Raw genomic sequence first — 23,251 nt, 5'->3', positions numbered from 1 at the left:
GGAAAGGATGTACTAAATCTAAGTGCATCATAGGTTCCTTTGTAGGTTTAAAGAAGAGAGAGATCTGATAGATTTAAAGAAAAGAGAACTCCTTTCTGTAAAGGTATCTTGAGGATGTAAAAACATGAGACCTGAGCTGTCCAGCAGAAGGGCTATGAGTTAATCGCTAACTTGTTAGCAGAATCCTGGGGGGGGATGTCAGAGACTTTTAAAACTAATCGAAGTGCTACATTGATACAACCTTGTTTCTTTTATCTCTATACAGCTGGGCCTGTTTAAACCTGCCTCTTTGGGGGGTTTGGCAGATAAGCTAAAATAGAGAGAAGGCATTTAAGCTCTGGATATTTTGAGTAACAACTTAACTCTGTCGCTAAAGGATGTGCAGATCGTTTCTAAAGACATGCTCAGCCTCTCAATGCAGAGCTGCAGGTACCAGACTTTTGCAGCTAGACTTTCTCTAAAGCAGCACAAGATTTGAGAATAACTTACAGTCAGAGTGGAATAAGTACCAGGAAAGGTCTTTAGTGTGTAGTGGAGAGCATGCATGAACCATAAGGGACTTTGTGCCACCCATTAAGAATTGTCTTATATATATATATATGTATATATAACTAATTCCTAGAAGAGTGAAAAACCAGTTTTGTGTAATACACTGTGCTGTGTGCTCTGCAATGACCTTGGTGCCTGGCTGATCACATGGTAAGCCAGTTCAACTTGCTAAAATAAGAGAACTGACCCAGCAAGACAGAGTTAATACACAGAGGTTTGGGTTGAAACAGCTTACTGTGTGATCAGGTGAATGCCCCTGCCAGTGCAAGGAAAATGTTTGGAGTTTGAGAGTGGGGAAGGAAGTAGGGATGCTGGAACATCAGTTTTCCCTTTTACGCAGAGGTAAAAGGTTATGTCACATTGATCAATCTCATTAAATTATAGCTTTCCACCATGTTACCACTATTGGTGCCCAAATCCCAACTCCAGCAAGAAGTGCATTTTGGCAAATAAGTGAAGCAGTTGGAAATGTTTCTATGTTTCACTTTGGGAGGGCTTAAGTGTGGGGTTAGTGCCTTAGAAAGCATTTTACTCAAAGATTGCTTTTAGTCCATCCTCAAGAAGAAGAGAAAGGTCTGCTCCCTTTGGAACAAATTGTAAAGAGGAATAGATCATATGAAAGAGAATCCCATAAAAGCACCACCGCAGGTTTCTCCACTGTCTCCCCTGCCCATTTGGGGTATGGATCAATGAGCCTTCACACTGATAGAGGGAGAAGGCCAGATCTTACAGAGGACTCAAGCCCACATTGTGCAACAGGTGGCTTTGAGAGAAAAAAAATGTAGACCATAGAGGTTATGTAAAACAAATACTACATGTTGCAAAGTAGATTTAATTAGTATTGCAGCAAGCCCACCCTAATGTTTTCTATAGTATATAGAAAGAAACCAATTTTGTTGCTGTTCTAACGCAGTGATAGTTGCTATGGCAACAGCTTTCTCAGTACTTTATCTCATCAGTATATACAGCAAACATCTGTCATGAACATTAGAGTTATGATGCTTTTTCTCAAGCATGAAAAAGGTAAAAACTACACTGTGGCCAGTGTTGTTAGACTTGATTATGCCTGAGCAGGCAGTGATACATTCATGTAGATATACATGTGCACTTTTTTAAAGAAGTTCGTGGTTCACTGAAATTTCAGCAGTGAATAATAAATTACACATCTAATCTAGCTGATGGATGGCTCAGCAGCTAAAACATGAAAAAGTGTTGAATGGAAGTACAGCTGCCCTAATTCTTGTTTTCTGTCTCTAGGAAGCCTTGGAATCATGCCAGACCCGGGTGTCCAAACTGGAGCTCCATCAGCAGGAACAGCAAGCACAGCAGTCTGAAACAGTTAATGCCAAAGTGCTCCTGGGGAAATGTATAAATGTTATCCTGGCCTTCATGACTGTCATCTTAGTGTGTGTTTCTACTATTGCAAAGTTCATTGCTCCTATGATGAAGAGCCGCTTTCATATCATCTGCACTTTTTTCGCAGTGACGCTGCTGGCAATATTTTGTAAAAACTGGGATCATATAATTTGTGCCATAGAAAGGATGATTATACCAAGATGAAGCCGTTGGACTTTTTTTTTTTCTTTTTTCTTTTTTTTTTTTTTTTTCATTTTCTTCCCCTCCCTGTTTTTTAAGCACTGTGTGTATACAAATTCTGGTGTAAATGCATAAAAGCATATTCGTTGGCAGTCAGTTGTTCAATCTGATTTTGTCTAACTGGCTATGTCTGTGATGAACTGCTCATTTAAGTCAGTCTTCTGCCTTAATACAAAATGTTGTCCACTTTACAAACCCACACCCACAAAAGACAGTATGATGGTCTGGGAGGAATCCCAGCAACTGCAAGTGTCAGCTGTGCTTTTTACTAGGCTGGAGTGCAAAGAGTGTGACAGGAGGGAGTCCCATAATGTGTATCGGCCCTGTTAGACTCATAAATTAATTTCTCTCTGAATCCAACTGGAGTAACAAGCCAAATTGTGCTGTCATATGTATTACTTGATTCTAAATTAATGAGTATCTGTATATGGAGTTTCTAGTTTTCAGGACCAATGAAACTCGATGCTTCTGCTAGTAACTTTTTACACAGAGTTTATTGTTTGTAAATTAGACCAATGATGACTATTGACCACAGTTAGCAGTTGTTCATTCTGGCACTGTTCCTTATCACATTTGGGAAACACATACATGTGGCATAAGACTTCCAAAGATGGACTGAATGGAATGATAAGATCTCCAGACCACTTTGTAAAGGAGTAAAAAAGCAAGTAGCTGGTGGTTGTTATCCAGACCAGTGCACTTGCTTCAACCCTTGTAACCTGCAGGGGGAAAGAAGTACACAGAAAGGCATCACTGAGGTTAGCCTTTGTTAGCACTGAATTGTTGGGGTGTTCTGACTTGATGCAAAGCATATAGGTGACTCTGGGTACAGTGGATTTCTTTCTTGTGTCAGATTAAAGAATGTGGCAGAAACCTGAATGAAACGCTTCTTAGGGGAGCAGGGAGTTAAACTTCTGTAAATATACAAACTGCAGACTCTCTTGACAAACATTCCTGAAAATAATGTATTAACATGCAGTAGTACTACTAGGAGACAGGGTTGGGTTTGTTTTCTCACTGGAATTTATTTTGTTTGATTTAAGAACTGCAAAAAAATTTCCCTGAAATCTGCTTGGCTTTCAGCCACGATGTAAAACAAGATCTTTATTAAAAACAAACAAACAAAAACCACCACAAAACAAACCACCACAACGACAATTCTTCTCCACTCTCCATTAAATGAAAAGATAGTGTCTCCAGTTATTTGATGTTCAGTGTTACTACCTGTGAAAATAATTGTCATGACAGATTTTCTTTTCAGTTGCAGTATTTTCTATGCTGGTATTACAGGAGGGAGGGAGAGGCTTGGTGTGTGTATTTGTTTTTAATCAAGTGCAATATTTGCTGTAGAAGTTGTGAGAACCTTATTCTGAGGAAAGGGAGTGGGGGAGGGAGAGGCAGGGGAAGAACTTTGACATTTTACCATGATTGGATTAACAGTGAATAGTTACTTTTTGTGGTTTCAGGAACTGAAGAAAGGACAGAATTAACTTCATAAATAATAATATGACTCAGTAATTAGAAAATTCAATTAAAACACTTAAAAAAATTTTAAAGAATTCTTTATATGTACTACATCTTCGAACAGAGAATTCAGGAAGGACTGTGCTGGTTTGCAGGCGCCGGAACTGGATCAGGTCAGGCACACCCATGTTATCCTAACCCAGCCCCACCTCGTCTCAGAGCATGGTGGAGTGGAAGCAAAAGTCCTGCTGAGAGAAATATGACTTTTAAGAGCCCAGACTTGCCGATTGGTTTATCCCTGACTGTGTCAGGAAAAATGATTATATAGATACATTATCCTTTTCATTATTTTTTTTCTCTTTACTCCTGTATTTCTGGTATCCCCTGAAGAAGGAAAGATGTATTGTGCTATGCAGAAAACTTTTCTGCCTTCCTTGCTACATGTGCTCCTGCTGCTGTTCAGTTCAGGGAGACCTTCCCATGTCTCTTAACCCATTTTGTCACTGTATTGCATGCATTGCAACAGGCATTCACCTCCACCTTCCAAGCAGCTGTACTTGGCCTCCTTTTACAGCCAGCAGATAGACTGAGGGCACTGCTTCCGCTGAGGCAACTCATAAACTTATCTTCCCAGGAAAGTCCCTTCTACAATGTTAGAAAAATTAAAAAAGCAGCAGCTTTTTCCTGACTTTTACATCACAATAAAGGTTTTCCTTGGTGGTTTTGTTTCCTTTTGATGTGTCCTCAGATCCTCTTGGTTTTTTCCATGGTTTTCTTACATTGTGGTCCTATCTTCATTTTGAAAAGGCATATAATGATATAATGGTTTTTTTCCTTTTTTTTCCCCATTTCTTTAGCTAATGAATGGAGTTTTATTCAGAGCCCTTTCCTTTCTGAAGTCTTTTCCTAAACACCACCACCCATTTTACTAATCAGCCCTATGACTCTCCCACTCCCTCATTTCCCTAGTCACATGATTATACATCCATTACCAAAACCAAACAAAAAGAATCCTAGTTCTGATCCTAAGAATGCTGTGATGCTTCATGGTGTTTTCTTGCCATCTTTATTATAATCTTCATTCTTATATTCAGCTTGCACAGCTACCTTCTGTTTTGGTCTCTTGAGAAAACAGTTTGTTTAGCGTTTTGTTAAATGAGTTCAGAAGGTTAGATGTGCAAGAAAGGAATGCCACCTGTTAATAATGTGTATGTAAGAAAATCTCCTTTGCCTGTTGCATGATTATATGTTTAAAGAGATAATCCTCCCAGTGCTAGTTTATGTAGTTAAGTGTTACATCAGGTAGTCTCAAGGTCAGGTGTATTTTTCTTGTAACAAGGGAAGCTGGTATTGTACAACCTGGGACCATGAAGGCCTCTGCTCCAAGGGCATCCTATTGCAATTCTGGAAGACAGCCTCAGTGCAAAATGAGGGTAGAATGTAAAATCGATGGCTCTACAAAAGATTGGTTACTATCTTGATAGAATCTATGTTCAAATTGGAAACAGGAAGATCTTGCATTTCCATATTAACTTTACATCTGGCAGAGGACACAGAAAAAGATAAAAAGACTGCATAATATTAGTTATGCAAATTAAAACAACCCTAATTGGTGAATGGGCACATCAATTCTCTATTTTCTCTGCTGGATTTAAATCACTGGAGGATGTGGCACACATCAAGTAAATAATAAAATAGTGAAGGGCAAAAGCTTGCTTTTGAGTGAAACTGCTATAGTTTTGCACAGAGTAAGGCTGCAGTGCCAGGAACCCTGCCAAGTGGAAGCCACCAAGGGGAGAGGAGTCAACCCTTCTGCCATCACCCCTCCATTTCCTACCTTGTGCTAACACTGGTGTGTGGTGAAGTCTTCCATATGCCATGTTAGTTCACTAGACTGGAAGAAAACCTTGGCGTAAGAGATGTATGGTTCTGCACATCTAGATATTAAAGGGCTGGTAGAAAGATCTCATGAGTATGAAGCAAGGACAAAAAGGGAGATGAGGCTTTTTCTTTCTTGCTGCAGTGAATCATTAGCTGCCCATAAAACCGGGCAGCTTCAGTGTAGAAAAGTTCTTCCTACCATTTTCCTACAGGGAACAGATACAAACACTACCAGGATGTGGTGGGACAGGCTAGCAAGCTGTTAGATCAAGAGCAGGATCAAGAGCAGACTGGTGCCTGTGCCATTATCTTCGGTACTGAGATCACTTCCTCTCTCTAGACTGGGATTATGTGAATGTACATATCTGGCCTGCAGTCAGAGCTCTGCTTACCATGAAAGTATGAGTAGGCCAACCCAGAAAATTGCAAGACCTCTTAAGGAGAACTCTGTTCAGCTTCTCAAGGAATTAACCATGTTCTGTCAGGATACAGTTTGCTTTTATGTTCTCATACAACACATTAGACATTCTTAGGATATTTCTTACACCTGCTCATCATGAGCCTCTAAAATACTCCTACTCAACAAAAAGTTGCCAGGTAGTGTCTTTTTTGCTTGGTGCTGCCTGGTAGTCAATTATTTCACTTCACTTTGACAGTAGTTCTCTGATGGAAAAGCCCCTCAATTAGTTGTTCATACTGTTCAGTAGGCTGTTGACAGCTTTTTGTTCAGAGGGTTCTGGAGATTAATTTCTTAGGAAAGTTAGCACAATTTTCCTGATTTCTCCCACTTCAGCTTTCAGCACTAAATGAGGCTTTCTCTAAAACTTGTTGAATGGATCCCTCTGCTAGCTTCAACTAGCTTCAGCTCTGTTACTGTTGAATGTCCAATTAGTGATTGGTGGGACTGAATGAGACTCAGTTTAAATTTCTTCGCCGTTCTGCTTTACATTATATGCATTCATGCAACTTCTCATTTTATTGCACTCCTGTGATATGATATCTACTTGTTCTGAATTCTTATAGAGCCACTATAAAATCTCACTGCATTTTAGTTTAATATTAAAATGCTTGTGTTATGCAGTGCCTCTGCTGCAGGACCATCACATATAGATCCGATATCTGCTGTCCATGAAGGATATTTAAAAGCCAGTGGTTTTCTTTGAACAAATCATAACTGCTTATCTGGGGAATAGAAATTCAATAGGTGAATACAATTTGCTGTAGGAAAGATACATGATACACTGACTAGAACTGAAGCTAGACAAATCCACTGTAAGCATATGCTTCAGTTTTGTAATCATAAGGGTTACAAACTAATTATTAGCTACTGAACAACATAATAAACAAGTACTCTAACACTTAAAGTTGAATGCAGCTGTTCAAAAAGGTATCAACTCAGGCTTATGTTTGATACAATATTAACTACATAATCACAGGTAGTGCTTTCTGGAATCAAAATCAATTAAGAAGAAATGTGGGAAAAAAAACAACCAACACAGAACCTTGAGGTTCATTTAGGTGGTATGAAAACCAACTTTTTTTTATTTGCTTTTCTTTTTATTTTGGGAAACCGAGTCCCTTTCCGATATGATAAAGACATTTTACTTCCATATTCAATGGTACGACAGAAGGTAAACACAGATTATTGTAATTAAACACTTTAATTTAGATAACAAAATTTAATCACTTCCAAAAGTCCATCTAGGACTAGCAATCAGGCAAATTTATTCTCTATTTTTTTAATCAAGCAAATATTTATCTGCTTTCTTCATTTACCATCATGCCAGAACATGGCCTTAATTAATTATATTGCTTCCCTTTAAAGTACAAGAGATTATAAAGGACTTGTTTTCAGATAAAGTTGGAATGGTCTCTCTGATCCTAAGTAGAATCCTGCACAAAGAATCAGACAATTTTACATTACAACAGTGAAAGACCAAGAAAAGTTTTGTTTTAGTCAGTGGAATTGCTTATTTTCCCTGAAAAAGCCGAGATGATGCTGTATATAAAGACTGCATGAGGCCTAGTCAAACTGTCTTGTACGGTTGATTTGCTGTATGTTTAGCATATTAAGTTGTACTGTTGTTGGGAAGTTTTGCACAAAGCCACCTTTCCTTTTTACCCAGGGAATCTGGGTCTGGTAGTATCAAGGTGTACCAAAAACTGTCTGCTTTTATTGACTAAAATTAATTGTCTCAGTGTGTCACCTGCAACGTTTCTCATATTATTTCCATTTTGTGCAGTACTGTGGAAAGATGCAATTACGAAAATGTAATTTTTGTATATTTGGTTGTGTAGTCATGACTGCCTCTAAGGTGCCATTAACATTTTTTAAAATAAAAATATTTACATTTATTTGATTATGAATATCATCTCTTGAACTTACTGTCTGAACACTCAAGCCCCTATCAGTTTTCCTTTCTCAGTAACAAATTATTCTATTGACAGTGGCAAAGCTAATCCATTAAGCACAAGGCCTAGTTTTAAAATTATTAAACTGAGCATTCTGCTCTCCTGCAGTTTTGACCAAAACCTGATAATTTGAGTTTCATTTACAGCTGTGACATAGCAAAACTGAATTAGGTATCATCATTACTTTTCTCCAGAGCTTGTGTGAACATGCTATGCAAATGTCACGCTGTTGTGCCAAACAGTTGCACTCACTTTGGATTATTTTTTTTTTTAAACTGAATTAGAAACCTAAGATGTATTTTTATGTTATTGTCAGAAATCTTGGTCGCAAGTGCCAAAAATGCAACTTAATGTAGCTGACATAAAGCAAAACATTTGCATTTATTTTTCATAAAGTAGGGATCTCATCAGCTGGCACTGGCAGCCATTGGGAATGATGTTATTTTAATTCCAAGAACAGAGCAGAAACTGTGCCATTAACAGTAACTTTGCAGTCCCACAGTACTTCCTGTTTTCTCCTATTTGAAGAAATGGTGTACAGGCACTCCCATGTCACCTGCAGGCTTTCCAAGGTCTCGTGATGCTGGGTTTTACATGGGTGCCTGGAATTCATTCTATGTTAAGGCTAACTCCATTCACAAACACCAGGGTCCCTCACAACCACTAATAGCTTTTTGCCCACTTCTGGCATGGGCTGAATAATCCCTGCTAATACTGGCAAACCAGACATAAAAAATGCACCTCACTTATCATCAGTTCTCTGAGTTGTTCAAAACTCTGGCTTTGGAGTGTGCATAACACACCCTGGTAACTCTTTTAGCACCCAAAAATAGAAAGGCAGAGGATAAAACAGAACAGTGCTGTTTAACTTAGCACAGAAAGAGGAGTGTTGCCAAGAAGTGGTCACTGCACAGTGTTAGCAATCACTGGATGAGACAAATAAGCCTTACCAGCAGTGTACTCTGAAAATACTTCATGTTGTGCCCCAAATAACTCCAACAACCAAAGACTTCATCTGCTATTATGCCGTGACTTGTTTTGCAACACCCAAACCGACTTTGAACTAGCTGGTTCAGGCACTACAGTTTATAAACTTAGTGATAAATGATTCCTGAATGCACGTGTGCTTATTTCTCTGTGCTGCTGTGGAAGGTACAGCAGTAAAACAGCAGGTTCTGCCTCCCATGGCAACTAGCACTGCATCAAAGTAGTTGAAAGGAGAAATTTCTGTGCGGTGTCCTCCTCAATTCCTATTTGGACTATGGACTTAGGTGACAACTCTTTAGTTTTGTGGGCTTGCCTAGTGGATCAATGCTATGTCACCTTTTATGTGCAGCTTACCAGATTCAGACAGAAGTAAAGCAGAGAGGCTAAACTACTGGAGAGGCTGGTGTCCAGTCACTAATGGGGTTCCACAAGGTTCCATCCTTGGCATAGTTCTCTTTAACATCTTTCTTAACAACTTGGAGGTGGGACTGGAAGGGATGCTAAGTAACTTTGCTGATGACACTAAACTGGAAGGAGCTGTTCACTCCCTCGAGGTCAGAGAGACCCTGCAGAGACACCTCAGCAAATTAGAGGACTGGGCAATCACCAACCAGGTGAAGTTCAATGAGGGTAAGTGCCACATTCTGCACTTGGGATGGGGCAACCCTGGTTATGTGTATAGACTGGGGAATGAGAGGCTGGAAAGCAGTGCTGCGGAAGGGGACCTGGGGGTCCTGGTTGATGGCGACTTGAATATGAGTCAGCAGTGCCCTGACAGCCAGGAGGGCCAACTCTGTCCTGTACCATGTTAAGCACAGCATTGCCAGCTGGTCAAGGGAGGTGATTGTCCTGCTCTGTTCTGCAGTGGTGCGGCCTCTCATATTGAATATTACATGCAGTTTTGGGCACCACAATATAAAAAAGACATTAAGCAATTAGAGTGCATCCAGAGGAGGGCCATCAGGATGGTGAGAGGTCTGGAGGAGAAGCCTCATGAGAAGTGGCTAAAGTCACTTGATTTGTTCAGCGTAGAAGAGACTGATGGGAGACCTCACTGTGTCTTCAAAATCCTCAGGAGGGGAAGCAGAGGCCACGTTCTGATCTCTTCACTCTGGTGACCGGTGACAGGACTCGAGGAAATGGCATGAAGCTGAGTTGGGGGAGTTAGGTATCAGGAAAAGGTTTTTCACCCAGAGGGTGGTTGAGCCTTTGAACAGACCTGCCCATGAAGTAGTCACAGCATCAAGCCTGACAAAGTTCAAGTGTTTGGACAACACATGACATGATTCCTGGAGTATCCTGCTCTGAGCCAGGAATTGGACTCCATGATCCTGATGGGTCCTTTTCAACTCAGCATATTCTATGATTCTCTGATACCCTGTCTTAGGACAAGCTTAAAGCTGGACACTGCTGAGCTGCTGAAAGAAGCACCGACATGCTTTTGACAGAAACTTTAGGAATTGAACTTGCATTTCACCATGTTAACCCTTCAGTTGGTGAGTGTGTGGTTCTACCCACCTCTGTGTGTGTAAATTTGGAAAAACTCTTTAGTTGGTGTGGCTAGAATGGAATCAATTTAATGGAAATGAAAGCACAGTCAGGACTGAAGACTCATATATGAGAACAATATATATAAATATCCTTGTGATATTTATGATATGTGATATTTATGTGATATGAAATATCCTTGTAGCCCAATAAATTCTCTATATATTTTTCTGTCGAATACCATTTTAATGAGTTGGTACTTGTCAGAGAAACATCCTTTCCCCCGCCCTAGTGTCATAGTTTGACATCACAGACCCATGATGAAAAAGGAAAGACACAGAAGATCAGCATGAAATACTGTATGTACATGCTGAAGAGAAAAGTAGGGAACACAATGCCTGTGTGGTCAGCAGTCCCATACGACATATTTGTCTGAATAATGGCTTTGTAAACTGCCTTACGCTTTTTTATCTACTGATGTTCTTTGCACTAAAAATTGCATTCTGACCCTACTGAGCTTAACCGTAAAAAGCCCTCTAACTGGGGAAGACTCTCACCACAGCACTATGGCATGTAAAAGCAATTCCATCTTTTGACTTTGGGATGCAAAAAGTATTAATTTTCTCAGGCAATTTACACAAAACAACGTATGGTTTTAACTGTCTATCACAAATAGCACACTACTTAGCCACAGACATCTCTGCCACAATTGTATGGGACAATAAAACTATTTGGATGCTTTCAGGCTGTGCTGACTCATGTGCTGAACTGAGCTTGTAGTCCCAACATTAATTCCCCACTTAGCCTCTATCCTTCAGGTTGGATTCAGGTCAAGGTGACATACACTAAGCACGGATTAAACTGCAGGTACAACCAGCAGCATGTATACATAACAAAACCTTCTCTGAAGATATGCCACTGGGCTACAGGACCTTGAGGATTTATCTAATCTAGCAACTATTTTCAGCTTGCTCAACTGAGGCAGCAAGGAAGTCTGAATGAGCTTTCAAACTCAAGACTTTTTCTGACCATGCTTACACAGCATCTTCCTCCAAAGAGTGTATCTGCAAAATGCATTGAAATATTTTCCTGGGCTTCTATACATACTTTACATCTCTTTATATATTGCTTTTCTTGGTGTGAGGATGAACCTTGCTGCTCTATGAAATGTTGATCTACCCAGAGGTAATAGAATGTGACATTTAAAGAGACACAATCTTTAATACTGTTGATCAAAAATTGTGAGGTCTCTAAATGAAATCTCTTTACTTTTACTTGAGCCAGAATTAAAGTATTCCTTAAAGAGACCTTACTCTTTTTAAAAAATAAATTACTGAGATCTGTAGTTGCATTAATTTCTATTTTTACAAAAAACTCCTCTGTATTGTGAGAGATGTTTGAGGTTCCCCTCTTGATTATCTTTTGGCCTCTTCTCTCTCTGCTATGTCCATAAGCCCCACTCCCATTCCTATAAACCCTGCTTTCTATTCCTCCTTCCTTCAGTTTTTTCCTCCTTGTGCCCTTGAACTTGACTCTTCCTTTTTTTCTCTCTTTCCTTATACTCTGCAAGATTCCCAGGTCAAGCCCATCTGACTCACTACAGCAGCTCTACTTTTAAAGCAAGCAGAGGTAGGAGCAGGTTTTCAGCACTGCTGCTCACACTGCTATGAGACATGGAGAGAGATGGCCACTGTGACAATGAAGAGCATCATTACCACCTGCACTTCAAGATTGATGGCTATTGGGTGAGTAACTAGAATTACCTGACTCAGTGGGTCTTGGAAGGAAACAAGTACCCTTTTCTGATCAGTGTAAAAAAACATGGAGGCAAAAATAAAGTAACCATATTTCCACCATCTTGAGCCATCCTCTTAGCAAAAGATTCCAGATTGGAAATATTTACACATAAATTAGCTGGCAAGAGACACCCAACCCTGTCTGTTGATTTTAGATTTTGTAATTTTTTTGCTATGTCCGCAGAGTTCACAGTGAGTGACTTAGCATGTTTCTCATGTAAATTAATTGTTTTCCAATAGATCACAGCTATATAATTCTGATATGAACAAACACTAATAGAACCAAAGAAAGAATCTATGCAATTTACCACTCCCGCTGATGCAGCTGTACATGGGAGAAAGATTTCTATTTTACTATTTTACCTTAGTTAGCATTAATATTTGTAGAGCTGATAGTGAAAGAAAAATAAAATGAGCAAATTGGATACAGAAAATGAGAATGTGACTTCATAATACTTTTTGGAAAGATTTTTTTGCATTGTAAAGCTTAGAATTTAGAAGTATGACTTTTCATTGTTTACAACAAAATATGTTTTTAATAAAAATTAAATTTTACTTAATTGTAGTTTTCTGTAGTGCTATTTATTTCATTGTAGGGGTACATTGGTATAGATAGAACACTGCTGATATTTCGTCTCCAACATGGCAACAAACATGATATACACATGAAATGGCACAGCGACATCAGTCTGCACAGTCAGGCTAACAGTGAAGCAAGCACTGAACTCTTGCCATTGTAGCTGTGGAAGTGACTGTAATGTGTTTTAGGCACTTTATTAACGGAGCTTACAACCACCCCTGGGGGAGCTGACTGCAGCTGTAATCTCCAATTGCTGGCAAACATGACATTTGGGGGTTGGTTGTTTTTTTTTTTTTTCCCCCACTTCTTCCTTGGGGATGTGTGTGTGTCATCAGCAATACCCACCTTCCAATATACTAATTGAAAGCAATTTTAATTCTTATTAAAGCATTGTTAACTTTATCAGGGGAACGTCAACACCGATCTGGACGTTCAACCTCCTGCTTCGCACAGACTTTAGAGCGAAATTGAGGATGTCTACGAGCAGATCGTGTTTAGAGTATATCAGCCGCTCGTAGCAGCCGCTTTCCGACAGAAACCAGCGCCCGCGGAGCGCCTCAGCACTCCCCGCGCTGTGAGGGCCCAGCCCGCCATGACCCGTCTCCCCGGCAACGCTCCCAGGGTGCCCCGCGCCCCGCGGGCCCCCGGAGGGCGACGGCGCGGGCGGGAGGTGAGAGGCGCCATTTTTAAATCGCTCGGGCCGGCAGCGGCCCCACCCGGCGGGGTGTGAGGGGGGTCGGGGGCATCGCCGGAGGAGTCGGCGTGTGACTTGGGCGGGGGGGCGGCCCGGGAAGTGAACGGGGGACCGGGGTCTGAGAGGGCGGCCGGGCTGTGAACGGGGAATCGGGCTGTGGGAGTGGAGCTCGGCTGTGAGAAGGCGACCGGGCTGTGGGAGTGAGGCCGGGCTGTGAGGGTGCGCCGGGCTGACCGAGGCCCTTCTGCGTGCCCGGAGCTTTCCCTCGCGGCGAAGGGAGGCCCTTCGGCCTCTGCCCCGGCCCCGCGCTCCTCCCCGGCCGTTGGTCGCGGCGCAGCCGGAGCCGATCCCAGCCCGTCCCAGAGCGCCCTCGCCTGTGCCTGCTGTTCCGGCTGCTGGGAGCAGCCTGCTGCGGCCTCTGCGGGCTGGCCGTGGGCCGGGAGGTTCGGAGTCGCCCGGCGCAAGCCCGGAGCATAGTTCAGAGCCCGGTCGCTGCCAGGCTTTCCAGTCTTTGCGTTTGCCTACTTTCGTTTCCACCAGCGATCCTCAGCCACGGGCGGTTGGAGCGTAATGATTATTTTTCCTGGTGTGTGGCACCCCTGTTACCGTTGTACCTCTGGCCGAGCTCCTATGTCCATGAGTCCGGAAAATTACCAGTAAAAAGATCATGGTGACTTAAGCGACTCACTTGGCCTCTCACACGATCTTCATCCACATACTGTAGGGTGTATATAATCATGTTTCTGCCTACAGGAGGAGTGGTATACATACACTAACATGGAACCTGTGCCCTGCCTGCACATCTCGATTTTTAAGCCAATATGAAAGGGAACTGATTTTTCAGAAGAGTTTTGGTTGTGGACTATTGAAATATTTGCAAAAAGCAGCTGTCTCTGTGCCCGACTAGAACTTTGAATGAGATTATAGTGACCAAAAGTTTCTCATTTGTATCTGAAGGTTTCTTTTCATGAGAAAACAGTAGAAAACATACATAGCATGTGTAGACTGGCTGCTCTTGAGTACAGCTAGATTTACGAGCTGTAACTCACAACATTTCACTTTGATCAGTGAAGCTGCTGTCAAACTACCGAGTCTGACTTGGTAGTGTATGTGGCTAAAGCACAAATTTTAACCCTGAGTTAAGAGACAACCTTTTTCATTGTTTTTCACCTAACAAGTAATCTTTCTGTAGAATAAGACAGAAACTGAGAGGGTGGTACCATGTATGGGAATGGACACTGAAATAATGTATGATAAATTGTTGTTGAAATTTATACCTTGAACAGTGTTGTGGAGGGAGTGATAGTAGTTTGCATGGGATTGATGTGTTCTGTAATGTAGAAGTCATACAGATGTTCCCCAAAAGTTCTTCACTTTGGTATGCCAAGGTGTTAAGTGTTTATTTTTCTCTGGATTCTCTACAGTCGTATCTGAGCAATGTCTAGGTTATGAAATTTTCTATAAAGAAGGTTTTCGTGTTTCTCATTGATGTTTTTACCTCCATATATATATATATGTATATCTTTCTTGAGGTGATTGCTTTGGCTACTCCAAGTTGCTGATGATGAATTAGTAGAATATGGATTGTTAAAGTAATACAAGGTAAGATATAATATTTCTCAAATTATATATAATTGGGGAGGGATTTTTTTTATACGCTTGATATTCATGGGAAATCTGATCTCTCATGAGTGGGTTGCATAGTTGTTTAAGATAGGATTTGTTTCACTTAACTTTAAATGTCTAAAATCTGGATATCTAGTCTAAGGCTGTGACTTTGTGAACATCTGAGCTCGTGGGGAGAAAGGCTTGCTCCTCCTCCTGTCTGTTTACTGGGCTCTTTGTTCCTTTCCCCTAGCCAGTACCAGCTGCCTACTTTCACTGATGATGTAGCTTGCTGGATTTTTCCATGAGCTTGTGTGACTTGCTGACCTCACAGAAAAACTATTGACTGTTGTCTCCTTCTTTGAGTGTGTTGGCCTCTTGAGTTAAAACAGTTCATGGAAGGGTCTGATGAAGGACAAGTGTAGGAATGGGGATAAAGAAATGAGGAGTGGAACCTCCCATTCCCGGTGACAATGAGCTCTGGCGTCGGATTACATTTTTTCATGAGTTCATTATCTAGTCTTACTGTAGACTCTTGAGCAGGAATGAGAAGGGGGTGGTGTTTGAAGTAGCTTTCTGAGGCTGTGCTTTCTTTGAGTGTCTCACTCTTTCAGGTAAATAGTTTATTGCTTCACAAGACCTTGGCTGATTTTATTACAGAAAAAGAAAGAGCATATAAAGAGATCTGAGGTTCTGACAGAAGCAGGCAGAGAGATTAGACCATACATTGTGTGAAACAGCTCTTTGATTTTCACAGATTTTACTAAAAATTTTAGTGCTTGAACAAAACATGGCACAAGGCTAATACTGTTAGTTTTTCATCAGTAGTTGCAAAATTATATTCATCGTATCATCTAACTGCAGAATAGTGTTCAACATGATAAATATAAGTGTAGCTGTGGTGTGGAAAGGAGAGCCATGAGTGAGATATGTATGGCACTCAGGTGAAATACATGCTGCAGTCATGTCATTTAGTTATGCAAGGTAAGTGAGAAGGAAACCTTGTTGTTGTAAACAAAATACCATAAAAAATTAATATAAAGAAATAAAATTATATTGATATCATAATATTTTTCTCTAAATGCAAGTATTCTCACTATTTTAAGAGCTTGTAGCAAACAAAAAGTTAAAACAAAAAAGCTGAAAAATCTTGTAAAAGAAGAAAAGCCCTTTCATGATGTGTAGATATAAAGAGGAGAGATGTGAAGTAGGTTATTCAGCAATGTTTCTCTCTGTATGAAAATAAATAATTGGAGAAGAAAGGCAAAACAAAGGTGATTCTTGGAAGTGTAATTGAGTTACTTCACTTACCTGTTCTACGATAAGTATGCTATTTTACCTACAGAGTGTGCATTTCCTAGCTTTCAGGATTCTCCACCAATACCTTTATATGTATACCTGTGGAAAATGATGGTAAGGTTTCATAGTATGAGTTCAGGGCAACTGTTAAAAGTTCAGTAGTGTGATAATATTTGGCAAATATGTAGGTGTAGAATTAACTTTATATATGATGTGATTTTAGTTTCTTTAAAGATGTTTTATGGTTCTCTACTTGAACAGATCTCCAGGAGAGGAAGAAATGATAACAGTGTTTGTTTAAAGGATTTCTCAAAGATTATGGGTGCAGTTTTGTGTAATTTTGAAGATTATTTAAGGTCTGTTCACTGACTGTGAACAAGTACTGTAAGCAATTAGTGCAGCAGAAATTCTTATTGGTGATCTGCTTACAATATTTGTAGACCCAAATGGTGGGTCTATTGACAGTTCACTGCCAGAAATTATTTTATTATTTGGGAAAAAAAATCCCAAACCAAACAAATGAAAAAACTTTTTTATTTGTAAGATTGTGAATAGGTTAAATGTTACAAGTTGCTATCAGTGATTTCGAGGAAAGACCTCTCATGAAGTGATGAAATCTCTGCTTTTTCACAGTTGTCACCAGGAATGTAGGTCATGAAACTTGCCACTAGATGTCCCTGAAAGCCAGAATAGTTTTGTTTCCTTAAATACATACAGCTTAGGCTTTTGCAGTCTGAAACCATTATTTTGCAGACTACAATTATCTCCCTCTCTCGTCTCCTTTTTTCATGAAATGTTCGTGCATATGAACACGTGGCCAGGTGTGTGTCTTGCTTTGTAATTTGTGCACTTTTTGATAGAGGCAAAAGCTGTGAGGAGAAAAGGTACCTCTCACCTGCTTGGAATTGCGTACAGAAGGTTGCATTTCCGTTTATCTTTTGGCTGACATGCCCTCAGAAAATGTAGGATTTTTTTAGTGTCTTTGACTTTAGATCTGTTATACCACTTCAGAAATACTTCTTACTCAAGTAAGTGTCAGGATTCAGACCTGACTTTAAGTTCTGTGTTCCTAATTCTGAGCTTTGGCTTACAGTTTGATAGTTACATTTATTATCTCTAGCTTATGATTTGAGAGAGAGACAAGTATTATTACCTGGATGTTGTTTAGGTTTTTTGTTGTTATTTTTTGGTTTGTTTTAACAGTGATAATGTTAACTATGTTGATGTGCTTAGAAATTCTTAGGGACATGCTGCCTTGGGTTTCCTCTGTGTATGATAACTTTCTGTCCTCTCGTGTGATTTGTTGTCCTTTGCATCACTGTCCAGTTCTCCTCATACAGCTGTTGGTTTAACAATTGAAAACATCTTTATCTCGAGTTTGGAAATTGCTGTTGTCCTTAGTTCTAAACAACCAACAAAATTCAGGAAGGAAAAATAGAGACTGGATTGATTAGGAGGTTCTTCAGAACTTATGTCATTAATGTTTGAAGTTGGTTGTGCATATAGGACAGTCATGGAGGATACTGTTCTTTATTCTGATTTCTTCCTCTATTCTGATTTCTTCCTTTTCATTATCTCAGCAAATTTGGGTAAAGCAGAATACAAAGTTGCTTGTCTTGCTTTGCCTATACTAGTGTTCCAAGTGGTAGATTTTCTTCTGAGCTTTTCTAATCTTAGTGATGGAGGAAGGAAAAATGGGAAAGAAATTTTAAATATAAGACTTCCTTGACATTATCATGTCTTTTAGTGGAATGGGCACTGACATGTGATGTTTATTTTTCCATATGGAAGATAGATTTTCATCTTGCTTAGAGTTCAGGGGTTTATAAAATCAAATTTTAAGTGTTTAAGGTATAGATCCATGAAAGATTTGAAGAGTGGAATCGTAGAAAATTCAACTGTGCCTATAAAGAAGGTGAGGTATTGCAGCGATGCCAGAGTTTTAACATAGTTTCCGTTTGAGTTTTATTTTGTTCAAAGTTACACTCTGTACACTGCTGCCGTGGAGTTTTTAGGCATCAGTCGGCTATGGGAAAAGCTAAAATGGCAGAGTAGTTGGTTTCAAGGCTTTGTAACTTCCCTAAAATTCAGTTACAGTCCTCCCTCCCCCAGATCCTGTGGAAGTGTCAGTAATGTTCACATTAATACGCATTGCTTCTAACATCAAAAGGCACTAATGAGGTATATTAGGATACTTCCTCATTCCTCAGCAACTGTCGATTTGCAGCATTCCTCACACCAATCTGATATTGTCATGTTTCAGAAATTACTTTCTGGAAAGGTCACAAGAAACCACAAGATAAACTGAAAATGAGAAAGTGACATATAGCAATGAGATATTTCAGGACTGAACTGCAGGCAGGTGTCTCCCAGGCTGTCCCTGAAACCTTAACTCTTCTCCAGAGAGGGCTTCATAGGAATTCAGCAGAGAGAATTATCTGCTCTTCTTCCTGCAGAAAGGATGGTGTATGGAGGAGTACAACCTATTAGGATGTGACAACTTTGACTTTGATAAGTAGTAGGAAAAGCTGTATGTGCCTGATGTCTGTGGCCTCTGCTTGAACTCTGACTAACAAGGCATAATTAGGGCATTACTAGCATCATAGTTGGAGTCTCAGTGTATAGTATAAGTAGAAATACCATTTCATGTAATCTGTCAGATAGAAGCGCTTGTGCTTGTTTTGTATTGACTCAAATGATCTCTGTGTTTAAGTTTATTCTGTGCCCTGGAAGGACTGTTACTTCTCAGGGAAGGCAGAATGAGCAGGCAAGAGCTGCACTTTCAGTAAAGGTTTCTAACCTGAGTTATGGCAGAACGAGGATTCTTCTGTACTTAAAGCAAAAGCAGTGTGTGAAACCTTTGAACTGTGAATGTACTTGAATGCTAAGTACGTACCTTTGTATTTGTTCAGGGGTCTTGATTTTCTGAGATGTCAGGAGAAAGAGTGGATTGTGTTGTAGATTAGTTATACATTAATTTTAATCTTGTCTTCTCCATACTCATTGTGAACAGTCATCATAAAATGGATGGTTTGGGCAGCCTCCTTCCTCCTGTGATTGGAAATGATGATCCAGATAATCCAGGAGAATTACTAAAACTTCTGATAGATGAAAAAATGCGAAGCGAACGCCATAAAGCAAATTATCAAATTTTAAAGGCAGAACATCAAAGGTACATCAGTTTAAACAAGTTTCTTCATCTAAACTATTAAAATGTGAAGCTAAATGTTGGAAGGGATTTATTTGTATGTGTTGTATGTTAGCTATTTCTGTATCTAGTGACAGATTTGACTGTTGTTCATATTAGAAAACTGACAATTCAAAATACCTTAAGTAACTTTAGACATTGCAGATTATGTTTTGGGAATACTTTTTATGCATGTAAATATGGGATAACTATTCAGTATATTACAGGAAGAGGATATTTGTAGCTTAGTTCTTATTTGGTGTTTGTGTGTTTGCTTCTGCATGTGAGGTTTTGAGTTTTAAGGTCTAATTTTAGAAGGTAAATATAAAGTAAATGTGTATTTTATTTCAGATTACAGGGCGATTATACCAAATCACAAGATGAAATAAAGCAGTTATTAGATGAAAAACAGGCTGCAAATGACAAAGTTCAGCAGCTTGTCACTGAATATCAAGAGCAGTTGCTGGGTAAATCGCAAGAGCTGGAAAAACTGAAGATACAGGTGAGATAATTTACTGGAAGGACATAATATGTATTTTTATCCTGTAATAGGGCCATGCATATTTTCTTGTTTGTGTAACATGTATATACCCAGTTTGGATGTATTTCAGGTGCCTTGAAATTCACCCAACACGAGTGGTTCTTCTTTAGTGTGTTGAAATTATTGTTTTCTTGTTTAACTGAATCTTTCAAATCCTGTTGTTAGGTGCTGTGTAAGACTCTCAATCTCCGTGCTTGCTCTCCTGTTAAGGAGAAAATCATCTGCCTTGGAGGGTAACTTAGGTGCCTAAACCTGGAAAAATAGATATTTGTTTCTCTTCATTATGACAGCTTTCTTCTTTCTTTCTATTTCTTAAAAAAAACCAAACCAAACAAAACCCCCTCAATATTTAAGACAACTTGGATGACACTTTATAGGTAACTGCTTGTTTCCTTAAAATAATGTAGGACATTGTAGGATCCCAGACTCTGAATGGAGGAGATGTGCCTCAGTACCATAAGTAGAACTAGTTTTCAGAGACTTAAGGGTACAGATAAGTGAAAGAAAAGTAGAATAAATTAGAATATGTCACAGATTATGGATGAAATGTCTTTTTATTAAGCACTGCTTCTTGGTAGATAGTTTGCTGTATGAACCACACCCAAGTAATTTTAACAAAAATACCATACAGCATGGAGCTTAAGGCAGGGAATCTTTCCTGATGTTCTTTTCATTCAAACTAGTACCCATGTATCTGTTGGAGAACACATATTTAATAAGTTTTACAAATAGTTGGTTTGGTATTGCTCATTTTGATTTTTTGGGGTTGGTTCACTTGCTGTTTAAGTTTTTCCAGATGCTAATTCTTTATCTTTTATGTGAGACCACTTTTCCTTCCCCTGCTTCCCCCTCAAAGGAGATAAATCTCTTGACAATTCAGCTTGACATTTGTATTGCTTCTACCAATAAACACTGACATTTTAAATGCTTCTGTTACCTTCCCAGAATATTTTTAGTTCACTAGTATATTTTTTTGCTTCTGTAGGTACTATTGAAATTTCCGTAGAAAAACATAGAAAATTAACCAGAATTCCTAAAATCATGTTTGAAATACTTTATTCCTTGCTGCTTGTCCTATCACAGTGTAAATAAATGAACATGACTAGTTATTTATGATACTTCTCTGTTTTAAGGTGCTAACTCCTCAAAAATTAGAACTGTTAAAAGCAAAAATACAGGAGGAATTGGAATCTCCTATGAGAGAACGTTATCAGAAGCTAGAAGGTGTAAGTAGTAGAAAATTCAAGTAGTAAGTACTGGAGTTCTATTTCATTTAGAGTAGTGATCACCACTTTATAGTTGTTCCTAAAACCTTAGAAAATTAAAACTGGAAGGGGTGCAAGTATGCCATTCTTTGTCTGGTGCTGTTGTCCCAGGCAGGGAAGGCTGAAATTGTGGAAGAGGGAGAAGGAGGCATTCTGTTAATCAAATATAACTTATGAAGTGATAGAAACATTGCATGGACATTTCAAGGAAGTAAATCTGAAAATTTGATTTTTTTTAAATTTTTTTTGTCTTACTTAGGAAGTGGAAAAATACAGAACACTATATAACAAACTTCGTTACGAACATACTTTTCTGAAATCAGAATTTGAACATCAACAGGAAGAACATGCACGTACTTTAGAACAGAAGAAAATAAAATATGAGGCTGAGGTACATAGAACATTACAGTAGTATGGAAAGAAACTGATGACAAAGCTTCTTGAACATTATGGAACTGATGGTACTTGAAGAGTTGTCAGTTTGACACCATTTCATAGTGTTTGTTTCCATTCTCTTCATTCACAAAACACTTCTATGACTTGGTCTAAAGCTGCCTCTGTAGGTTTGTTCGGTTACGTGTTGCAGTTTCATTTGTGCTATTAAAAGTAAGAATAACTTGCCTTCTGGTAAATGACAGCCAGTAGGTTTGCTTAATGCTTTTTTTAATCTCCTTTGTGTTGGAATTTGAAATTAATGAGTTATCTGGGGAACCAATGTAAGGTTGGATTTTAAATTACTTATGTGACACCTAATCCAGGAAGATATTGTCGATAACAGATAAGGGTACATTTTGCCACGTACCTGTTATGATCCTAGGTTTAGATCATGACAGTGATAATCAGAAGGATACTGAAAACTTTGGTAGCTTTATTTCAGTTGTATTAACTCTTGAATAAACCATTCATTCATTTGTTTCAGAATTGGACTCTCAAAAGTGTATGTAGCTAAATAAATTGCCAGCATATTTATGTTTTAAATATATCCAGCAGTGTAAATGAGTGTTGCATATGTCATTTGCATATTCATCTAAGTATTTGTCTGGGAGCATATATTCTAAGATGCCAGATTTGAATGTATTACTCCAAACATCAGACACAAATCAAAGCAATCATCGCTTTCAAATTCAATCCCGGTTTGCAAATGCAATGCATTAAAAACAAAACAGTTGTCCTTCCTGGAGCTAACCCCACATGCTGCTTTGCAGCCTACCTCTCTCATGGGCTTCTTGAGGTTGTGCTAGTACTGCAGCTAATTAGCACACTTACACAGAACAAAACTACCTCGAGCCCAGGGCACAGTGTGGTCTGGTTTCTCTCCAAGCCTTTTTAACCTTCCATGTCATTTAGCACAAGGAGGCTATAAAAACATTCTCATTCTTAAATGATGGCTTGGGCATATCATGCAATAAGTCTTTGAATCTCCTCACAGAAGGCATTTGGAGGGCTTTTGCTGCAGAAATCGGCTTTGCTGCTTAGAGGATGCTGGTGCGACTTCTAAAGGGACTGTTGCAGATCAGAGTTTGGACTAGTCTCCAGATATCTCCTCTTACATACCTTACTTCATACTCTTTTGCCCCCAGTATTGCATTCAGTCCATGTAACTAATTTTGAAATACAACAATCTTTATATTTTATATTTTTGTTAGTTACTTTCTCCAGATTAGTTTGTATCGTTTGTACAGAAAGATTTTTTTTTTGTGCTTTATTGTCTGACAGGGCCCAATCATGTTGCCTATCTTGAGTTATTAGCAGATTTGAGTTCTGTTGTAGTTATAAAATGGTGGAATCATAATATAAGTTGAAATAGACTTCTTTCTAGTCCAAAATCCTGCTTAAAATATTGAAATGTAATGAGAAAAGTTGCTTAGGGCCATGTCCAGTCAAGTCTTGAACATCTGCAAGGATGG

At 39.3% G+C, this 23,251-nt stretch overlaps 2 protein-coding genes across 11 annotated transcripts in view; both read left to right on the top strand.

The window, feature by feature from the left end:
- Nucleotides 1-7,857, top strand: part of TMCC3 (transmembrane and coiled-coil domain family 3) — a 159,059-nt gene extending 151,202 nt beyond the window's left edge. For all 4 annotated transcript variants that reach the window (XM_051784070.1, XM_051784072.1, XM_051784071.1 and 1 more), the window contains exon 4: nt 1,807-7,857. In XM_051784070.1, coding sequence (XP_051640030.1) covers nt 1,807-2,109 — 303 coding nt within the window. In that variant the 3' untranslated portion in view covers nt 2,110-7,857. The remainder of the gene's footprint in view (nt 1-1,806) is intronic.
- The window catches only part of CEP83 (centrosomal protein 83), a 193,935-nt gene that overhangs the window by 155,662 nt on the left and 15,022 nt on the right, over nt 1-23,251 (top strand). For 2 of the 7 annotated variants that reach the window (XM_051784038.1, XM_051784044.1), the window contains exons 1-6: nt 13,363-13,423; nt 14,980-15,049; nt 19,365-19,523; nt 19,890-20,040; nt 21,213-21,305; nt 21,604-21,735. In XM_051784038.1, coding sequence (XP_051639998.1) covers nt 19,375-19,523; nt 19,890-20,040; nt 21,213-21,305; nt 21,604-21,735 — 525 coding nt within the window. In that variant the 5' untranslated portion in view covers nt 13,363-13,423; nt 14,980-15,049; nt 19,365-19,374. Of the gene's footprint in view, nt 1-13,362; nt 13,424-13,537; nt 14,034-14,979; nt 15,050-19,364; nt 19,524-19,889; nt 20,041-21,210; nt 21,306-21,603; nt 21,736-23,251 lie in introns of those variants that run through there. The other 5 variants (XM_051784039.1, XM_051784040.1, XM_051784041.1 and 2 more) reach the window with 5 other exon arrangements.

This window comes from Manacus candei, unplaced genomic scaffold (assembly GCF_025592945.1).
Source record: "Manacus candei isolate 608988 ecotype Guabito, Panama unplaced genomic scaffold, ASM2559294v1 h1tg000018l, whole genome shotgun sequence".
NCBI lineage: Eukaryota > Metazoa > Chordata > Aves > Passeriformes > Pipridae > Manacus > Manacus candei.
The sequence above is the reverse complement of the archived record's forward strand: the minus strand, read 5'-3'. Positions and strand labels throughout refer to the sequence as shown.